The 9,468-nt window shown below is 47.4% G+C and overlaps 1 protein-coding gene across 1 annotated transcript in view; it reads right to left on the bottom strand.

Moving 5' to 3' along the window:
• Positions 1-7,229: 7,229 nt before the first annotated feature.
• LOC126072627 (protein-arginine deiminase type-4-like) overlaps positions 7,230-9,468 on the bottom strand; it is a 33,041-nt gene continuing 30,802 nt past the window's right edge. The window contains exon 16 of the mRNA XM_049878070.1: positions 7,230-7,737. Within this exon, the coding sequence (XP_049734027.1) occupies positions 7,504-7,737 (234 nt within the window). The 3' untranslated portion in view covers positions 7,230-7,503. The remainder of the gene's footprint in view (positions 7,738-9,468) is intronic.

Here is a 9,468-nt window from a genome sequence, read left to right as displayed (position 1 = left end):
CTTGCAGGTGGCTGGGGAGGGGGAGGTATAGAGGAGCAGGGTGGGGTCAGAGCCCGCTCAGCACTAATTTATTATGCAGCTAGTGCCTGCAGGTGTGAGGAGTCTGCGGCTGGTATCAGGGCTATGGCCTACGGCTGAGAGCAAGAGGGACTCTGGGAAGATGGTGCCTGGTGCAGGTCAACCTGGCCATGTGCTGGAGGACTCAGCTGGAAGCTGTCTGCCTGGGGCAGGGCAGTGGATGGGATGGCATCATCCCCAGGCTCTGCGGCCTCAGCTCTAGGGGTATGTTTCCTGGAAACGGATCAGGGGAGCCCACCAAAGTGCGGGCCAGTGGTTCTTGACATTCTAGCGTTGCTACAATCAGGGGAGCTTGTTAAAATGGCAAATTCCTAGGTCTGGCAGGTCTGGGGTGTGGTCCAGGTGGTTAGGTGAGCTTGGAGAAGCCCAGAGGCTCATGGGACTTGTTCACAGCTGTGAACACAGTACTGAGACACCCAGTACTGGTCAAAGAATGAATGAAGCACCCCAAGTGAGCCAAGTTCACCAGCTGTTCTCCATCTGGGCCAAGCCCACAGAGCGAAGAACGCTTGTTCCAGCATGAGGGACTTACCAGCCTACTTTAAAACGTCACTCATTTTCAGGAAGACCCTCATCTCCCTGTGTCTCTTCTCACAGGGAGATGGGATTCAGCTCCTATTATGTTGGTGAATCTTAAAATGCAACACCTCTGCTCGTATGGTTCTTTGAATTAATGTCTGCTGAGCATGCTGATACCAACCAAAGTGGACCTTTTTGACAAAAAAAAAATTTTTGAAAGTTTTGTCCAAAAAATATGTATATATACATATATATACACACATATACGTGTGTGGGTGTATAGCATTGTTCATTTTACATTTTAAATTTGGGTTGTGTTCTTCTTCTGTGGGTAACACATTCACATGATTCCAAGTTCAAAAAGTAAAAAGGAGTGCAAACCAAAAAGTCTCCCTCTGGCCCCATCCCTTATGTGAAGGCAACCAGTGTCGTCAGGTTCTCATACGTATTTCCAAATACACGTCATCCACGACCAAGCAAACGTGTATGCATGTCCTCCCCTCTTTTTTCTTTGCTTTACATTAGTGGTACTCTATCCTATATTTATCCTATATAGTATCCCGTACCTTGCTTTTTTCACTTAATAGTATGACGTGGAGACTTCTTCATATCAGCACATAAAAAGCAAACTGGGTGGCTTAAAACAACAGAAATCTGAGCTCTAGAGGCCAGGAGTCCTAACTCAAGGTGTCACCAAGGTTGGCTCCTTCTGGAGGGGTCTAAGGGAAAACCTGTTCATGCCTTTCTCTTGCTTCTGATGGTTTCTGGCAATCCTTGGCGTTCCTTGCCTTGTAAGCGCACCTCTCCAATATCTGCCTTTGTCCTCACGTGGTCTTCTCTCTTGTGTGTCTGTGTATTTCTGTGTCTCTTCTTATAAGGAGTTTTTTAAAAATAAGTCATTGGATTTAGGGTGCACCTAAATCATACTCCATTATGACTTCATCTTAATTACATCTGCAAAGACCCTAGTTCCAAATAAGGGCACATTCTGAGGTTCTGGGAAGGACATGAGTTGGGGGGGGTCATGAATTCAATGCTGGACAGCACCCTTATGCTTTTTTGTGGGTGTGTAGTGTTATTTCCACATCAGGCCCTGACCAGTCCCCGCTTGCTAAGCATCTGCTTTGGCCCTTTGCCCTTACACACAGTGCTGCCGTGTTAACCCAGGTGTAACAATCACAGGGGATTTAGGCTGAGCACTGAGTGAAGTCTCCTCTGTCAGCCGGGCTTGTTAAATTCTGGGCAAGAAGTTAAAACCCCCACCTGGGAGATTTTAAGCACACAGCCTGGCTGTCAGGGATGGATTTGTTTTAGGAGCTCTGGGGAGCAGGGGCTTTTCATCTCTCAAAATCCCATCAGCTGGATTAAAAGTGGTAAAATTAAACACGTGGGAGGCTTTCAGCATGTGTATTCTCTGGGTAAGTGTGTACCAAGGCTCAGGGTTGCCAGCAAAAGACCACACACATGCTCTATCAGTGCATGGGAAATGCTTTACTCACATAGAGAAGAGACAGAGCGAGATTAGCTTCACTAGTGGACACAGGTCTCCCATGGCCCTGGGGTTGTCCCACATATGGCCGATGCAGGGCAGATATCCATGTTCACCCCTCTCGTAGTTGAGAGACCCCGTTCCCTTCCTGGCAGGAACGGATATAGAAGTGGGGTTGGCCAGGTGCCATATGGTTCTCACACAAGTGCAAGAATCAGAGAAAATTACTGTGTGCCCAGAACACGGGGAAGGCTTCTCTGATAAAGAAACTGAGAGAGAGAGAGCAACCCAATTCCCAGCTTCCTTATCAGAGAATGTTCTGGACCCAGGGCCTTTACTTAGGTAGCCCCAATGGGAAGCATAGAGACAGACCATTTTCCCAACAGTAAGACACATTGAAGCGGTCACCCCAACTGCTCTTCACATCTCATTCGGATCTGCTCTCCACGTGCAGCTTCTGACCTCATTGTTATTTCTATACTCTATATTGCTTTCTTCTTAAAATTGGATTGTTCACAGGCCTGTAAACACTCCTTGTAGCAGCAGGGGCCTCCTGTGAATTCTGGAGGAATGAAGCATAGCCCCCCCTCCAAAAAAAAGTTTGTTATCTTTGGTAAGACAGTTCACGTGAGAGTAATGTGATTCCTTCTGCGAGTCTCACAGGAGCACATCTGGGATGTGTGATCTTAAAGCCCACCACCCATCTGCCAGTTTATCACGCTGTAGTGGTGTGAGTGTTGCTAAGGTGCTGGAAGCTATACCACTGGGATCGCAAATACCAGCAGGGTTACCCTTGGTGGACAGGTTTCAGTGGCGCTTCCAGACGAAGACAGACTAGGAAGAAAGACCTGATAATCTACTTCTGAAAATTAGCCAGTGAAAACCCTGTGGAGCAGAGAATATTGTCCCATATAGTGCTGGAGGAGCCCTGGTGGCATAGCAGTTAAGAACTTGGCTGCTAACCAAAAGGTCGGCAGTTCAAATCCACCAGTTGCTCCTTAGAAACACTATGAGGCAGTTCTACTCTGTCCTCTGGGGTCGCTATGAGCCAGAATTGACTCGAAAGCAACGGGTTTGGTTTTTTGGTATAGTGCTGGAAAATGAGCCCCCTCCGTTGGAAGGCAACCATGGACTCCAGCACGCCAGCAATCAGGAGGGTGACACGGGATTGAGCAGCATTTCATTCTGTTATACACGTGATATCACCAGGAGTCACAGCTGACTCAACGGCCATTACTAAGGGTGATCATAAAGCAAGCTTATGTGGACCCCCACAGCTCCTCACATGCTTAATCAGAATAGGAAGTTCTCCTTCTGCTCCTCCATGAGGCTTTCACATCACTCTTAGGTCGTCAAAAGTCCTGCGGTCACTTTAGGTCACTGTAGTGTGCCACCTAGCTCCCCCTTGAGGACAGAGGGACTCATTTCCCAGCTGCTGGTAGTATTGGCTTCCGGTTGCTCACAGCTGAGTCCCTCTCTGGGCTTGCCTTCTGTGGGAAGGAGCTGCTTAGCCTAAAGTTCTGCCCCCTCCTTGGGGGCAGCAACACCTACTGTGCTGGTATAAAAGGCAGGATGTCTCGTCTTAATGCAGGACGGCTCTGAAGTGCCGCCCCAGCTTGGACTCCCCATGGGATTGCCTGAAGCACCTGTGGCAACTACGCTACATTTCAGGCTCTCCCTCTGCTTCCCTGGCTTCCTCACAGATGCAGTTCCTGAGACCACCTCCCAAGCAACCTCCTGCGTGCAGATTTCCGTCTCAGAATCTGTTCCCTGGGAACCAGGCACAAGACAGTCACCAAACAATCTCAATTAGAAAGTGGAATCCCACACAAAAGAAAACCTCTAAACATGGTTTTATGAAGTTAAATCTTCCCCTTCCCCATGGGGATTCCTGCAGGTGCAAAGCCCATGAAAAAATGAAGGACTGTTTTCTGGCTTTGCACAATCTTCCCGCTGCAGTTTGCAAATGGTGGTTCTGACCTGTGGTAGGCTGAATAATGGCCCCCAAAGATACCAGGTCCTAATCCCTGTTGTTATTAGGTGCCGTCAAGCTGGTTCTGACTCATAGTGACCCTATGTACAACAGAATGAAACACAGCCTGGTCCTACGCCATCCTCACAATCGTTGTTAAGCTTGAGTCCATTGTTGCAGCCACTGTCAGTCCATCTTGTTCAGAGTCTTCCTCTTTTTCGCTGACCCTCTACCCTTTTTTTTTTTTCTACCTTACCAAGCATGACGTCCTTCTCCAGGGACTGGCCACTCCTGATAACATGTCCAAAGTAAATGTTACTGTCCAATAAAAAACAAATCCAGACTTTGATAGGGAGAATCTTTCTTCAGAAAGAAAGGGGGAAAGTGACGTTTACTCATAGCAGTCAGTTACTCATTTATGAGGCTTGCTGATCTTATGGTCAGTATGGTCACCCTATTACAACAGGCTTCTCCCCCTATTGTTATTACAGTAACAAAGCTTTCTGAACAAAGCTTCTCTCTATCAAAGTCTGGATTTGTTTTTTTATTTGACATTCCATTCCACAAAAACCAATATTTCCTGAGATGCAGTGCACCACGCCCAGTTCCAGGTCCCTCGTGGAGCAGCAGTGAACAAGAGATGGGGCCTGCTTCGTGACGCCTTTGTGCTAGTAGAACAGAAACTAGATGAGAGTGCTACAGAGAATCCACTGCTGTGTTCTGACTGAACAAAACAGTCAAATCCTTATGTACCTCTTGGGGTCCTGTACTACCTGTCTTTTGCCTTTTTTCTCAAAGGGCAACTTAAATGGAGACAAAATTCCCACCTAAAAAACTCATTTTTTTCCCCTTAGAATTTTGTAGACTTTGGGATCTCGTGAGAAGAAGTCTCAGACCCATATGACTTTTCCCCACCCACACCCCATTGCTGTTGTGTGCCTTTGAGGAGATCCTGACTCATGTAGTGACCCCCCAGGACTACGTAGAACTGCCCCATAGGGTTTCCAAGGAGTGGCTGGTGGGTTAGCACCAGCTAACAGACTTTTCAATTAGCAGCCGAGCTCTTAACCACTGCACCACCCGGGCTTCCTTGCTTTGTTGTTGATGTTGTTAGGTGCTGTCGAGTTGGTTCCAACTCATAGTGACTCCATGTACAAAAGAAAGAAACACTGCCTGGTTCTGCACCATCCTCACAGTTGTTGTTATGGTTGAGTCCATTGTTTCAGCCACTGTGTCAATCCATTTTGTTGAGGGTCTTCCACTTTTTCACTGACCCTCTACTTTACCAAGCATGATGTTCTTCTCCAGGCACTGGTCCCTCCTGATAACATGTCCAAAGTATGTGAGACAAAGTCTCACCATCCTCGCTTCCAAGGAGCACTCTGGTTGTATTTCTTCCAAGACAGACTTGTTCGTTTCTTCTGGCAATCCATATTCTTCGACAACACCATAATTCAAAGGCTTCAATTCTTCTCCATTCTTTCTTATTCATTGTCCAGCTTTCACATGCATATGATGCGACTGAAAACACCATGGCTTGGGTCAGGCACACTTTAGCCCTCAAAGTGACATCTTTGCTTTTTAACACTTAAAAGAGGTCTTTTGCAGCAGATTTGCCCAGTACAATGCATCTTTTGATTTCTTGACTGCTGCTTCCATGGCGGTTGATTGTGGATCCAAGTAAAATGAAATCCTTGACAATTTCAATCTTTTCTCCATTTATTATGATGTTGCTCATTGGTCCAGTTGTGAGGATTTTTGTTTTCTTTATGTTGAGGTGCAATCAATACGGAAGGCTGTGGTCTTTGATCTTCATCATAAGTGCTTCAAGTCCTCTTCACGTTCAGCAAGTGTCATCTGCATAATGCAGGTTGTTAATGAGTCTTCCACCAATCCTGATGCCCCATTCTTTTTCATATAGCCCAGCTTCTTGGATTATTTGCTCAGCATACAGATTGAATAAGTATCGTGAAAGGATACAACCCTGACACACACCTTTTTTGATTTTAAACCACGCAGTATCCCCTTCTGACTCATGGCTACCTCATGGTACGGAGTAGAACTGCTCCACTGGGTTTTCAAGGCAACACCTTTCAGAAGCAGATCACCACATCTTTCTTCCCAGGTACCTCTGGGTAGATTTGAACCATCAACCTTTTAATTAGTAGTTGAGCGCTTAACTAATTGCACCACCCAGGGACTTTTCCTGCCTATGTGTTCCTGTAATTTGGTCTATTTCTTATAATTCATTTTTTATTATGAAATACACATACAGAGAAGCATATTTTATACACATTAAAATGAATAATTAAAGGAATACCATATACTGCAGAATCTTGGCTCTGGCTAGGTATCTGGGGACTGACTGGCAATGTGGAGTTGAATAGGGATGTGCTCCTGCTCTCAGGTGGCTCAGCCTTCCCTTGGGCCCTCACTCTCCCCCTCCTCCTGGAAAGGATCTGTGGGAAGCTTAGAACCAACTGGGCTCAGACTGTACAAGATTTTATAGACCAAACATATGCCCTGGGTGATGCAGTCAGCGTGCTCAGCTGCTAAATGAAAGGCTGGAGGATCAAGTACACCCAGAAGCACCTTGGAAGAAAGGCCTGGAGATCTAATTCTGAAAAAAAAATCAGCCATTGAAAATCCTATGGAGCACAGTTCTACTCTGACACATATGAGGTCTCCATGAGTCGGAACCGACTCACCAGCAACTGGTTATATGCCTAGAAGTAAAAAACACATGCAATAACACTAGCCTTTGAGTTGTGGTGTTGGTGAAGAATATTAAATATACCGTGGACTGCCAGAATAACAAACAAATCTGCCTTGGAGGAAGTACAGCCAGAATGCTCGTTAGAGGCAAGGATGGAGAGACTTCGTCTCACATAGTTTGGACATGTTATTAGGAGGGACCAGTCCCTGGAGACAGATATCATGCTTGGTAGAGTAGATGGTCAGTGAAAAAGAGGAAGACCTTTGATGAGATGGATTGACACAGTGGCTGCAACAATGGACTCAAGCATAACAACGATTGTGAGGATGGCGCAGGACTAGGTAGTGCTTTGTTCTGGTGGGCATAGTGTCACTATGAGTCAGAACCGACTCCACGGCGCCTAATAACAACAATAGAACTTTAAAGTTTGTAATTGAATTCGTGTTGAATGAATGAACGAGTGATAGGAATGATATGTTGACCTTATGTACAAAGTGATTTAAAAAGCTTTTTTAAAAATCCAAAACTTTATTGCAGCTTCTTGTAGCCAGAACTGAGCTTGCAATGCCAAGACGATCTTGGGATCCAAGGAAGCAAGCCATTGCTGGAAGGGTTGGTCACCTCTGGGGAGCCAAAATGTCCCCAAGAGCTGTACACTGTGACACCGCAGGGGACCAGAAGCCTCTGGCCAGGAGGTGTTGGAGAAGAGGATTCTGGGAGGGGCCGGGCTCAGGGCACCATCTTCCACCACTCGAAGGAGAAGGGCTTCCGGCGCACGTTGGTGCCGCAGTGCACCTCCCCGCGATGAACGTGGTAGGAGTCAAAGTCGTCGATAAAGATGCAGTGCAAGCCCAGAGGCTCCAGCAGGGACCGCACCTCCTCCTCTAGGCAGCAGCGGCCCTTGATGATGGGTCCGAAGGGTTTGGGGATGCCCAGGTATTTCCCCAGCACCAGCATGTTCACCTGCAAAAAGGTGGGATCCCAGATCAAAAGTATCACTACCTGAGGGGCCCCTCCCTCCTTTGACCTTCAGAAATAACAGCCTGCTTTATAGATGAGGAAACTGAGGCCCAGACAGGTAAAGTGGCTTCCTTAACACCACCCAGCTAGTCTAGGTCTTATACCCAAGTCTGTTGAACCTCAGGGTCCAAGCTCACAACACCACACTCTCCTCCCCACCTTTGACCTTCTGGCAAATTTTTTCTATTACTCAAGACCCAGCTCAAATGCCACCTTCTCTGTGAAGCAGCCGTGACTGCCCCGCACTCTGGCAATTAGTCACTCCTCCTCTCTGTGGGAGGCACTTAGTATCTGTGGAGTGGATGAATAAATGGTTACCTCTGTTATAGCGCTTTTAATACACGATAACTTATGTAAACACCACTGTTTCGTCCATTATATTGGGAGGTGGCCTGGTGAGGTAGAAGGATGAGGGTCTGGGTTCCAGGCCAACATGGGTTTGAATCTCAGCTCTACAACTCAATGTATGACCTTAGGCAAGTCGCTTCACCTCTCTGAGCCTCGTCAGCACGATGAGCCCAAACACATTGCCATTGCTATGACAATTAGACAAGAGCGTGTATGCAAAGCACTGTGCCCAGCACATGTTGTTAGCTGCCATCTAGTCAGCCCCTGACTCATGGCTACTCCATGCACAGCGGGATCAGGCCACTGTGATCCATAGGGTTTTCATTGGCTGGTTTTTGGAAGTAGATCGCTAGGCCTTTCATTCTAGTGTGTCTTAGTCTGGAAGCTCCACTGGAGCCTGTTGTTTAGTATCACAGCAAAATGCAAGCCTCCACTGACAGATGGCTGGTGGCTTTGCTTGAGGGGCATTGTTTGGGAATTGAACCTGGAAGGCAAGAATTCTACCACTGAACCACCACTCTGTCCATACCCAGCAGGTACCAAACCAAACCAAATCCATGGCCCCCAAGTCAATTCTGACTCACAGCGGCCTTGTAGGACAAAGTAAAACTGCCCCATAGAGTTTCCAAGGCTGTAATCTTTCCAGAAGCTGACTGCCACATCTTCCTCCCACAGGGCAGCTGGTGGGTTCAAACCATTTACCTTTCAGTTAGCAGCTGAGCGCTTAACCACTGTGCCACCAGGGCTCCTTACCCAGCACATAGTAGGCACGTATTAGAGTAGCTCCCTGGGGGCGCAGGCAGGGCTGTGCACAGTCAGTCTCCTAGTTCATGAGTGACTGAATGGGCATATCATTTCCTGTGGCCGCTCAGACATAGCCCCGCTGTTGGTGTCTCTACGTGTTCCACACCCACTGATGGATTGCTCTGAGATGCCCCATCCCCAGCCATGGGCATCAGCTTTCCTTCCTGAGCTGGGAAGCCTGCCGGGCAAACCCCAAGAGGAAACAGGATGCTCGGGACCAAGGACTTTTATTCAGGGACCTGGGGAGGAGTGGCACCGCCTCCTGCCTTGTTTTGGCCAAACCCCGAACCCACTGCTGTTAAGTCAATTCTGACTCATAGCGATCCTATACGATAGAGCAGAACTGCCCCATAGGGTTTCCAAGGAGCTGCTGGTGGATTCGAACTGCCAACCTTTTGGTTAGCAGCCAAGCTCTTAACCACTGACCCACAAGGGCCCCTCTGCTGCCCCAAGAAACCCTTTATTCAAGAACAAAATCTTTTGCAGAACCTTGATGCATAAAACAGAAAATCTGAGCCACTG

Source organism: Elephas maximus, chromosome 3 (genome assembly GCF_024166365.1).
Source record: "Elephas maximus indicus isolate mEleMax1 chromosome 3, mEleMax1 primary haplotype, whole genome shotgun sequence".
Classification (NCBI taxonomy): Eukaryota; Metazoa; Chordata; class Mammalia; order Proboscidea; family Elephantidae; genus Elephas; species Elephas maximus.
Note: the sequence above shows the minus strand (reverse complement) of the source record. Positions and strands in the feature narration are given on the sequence as shown.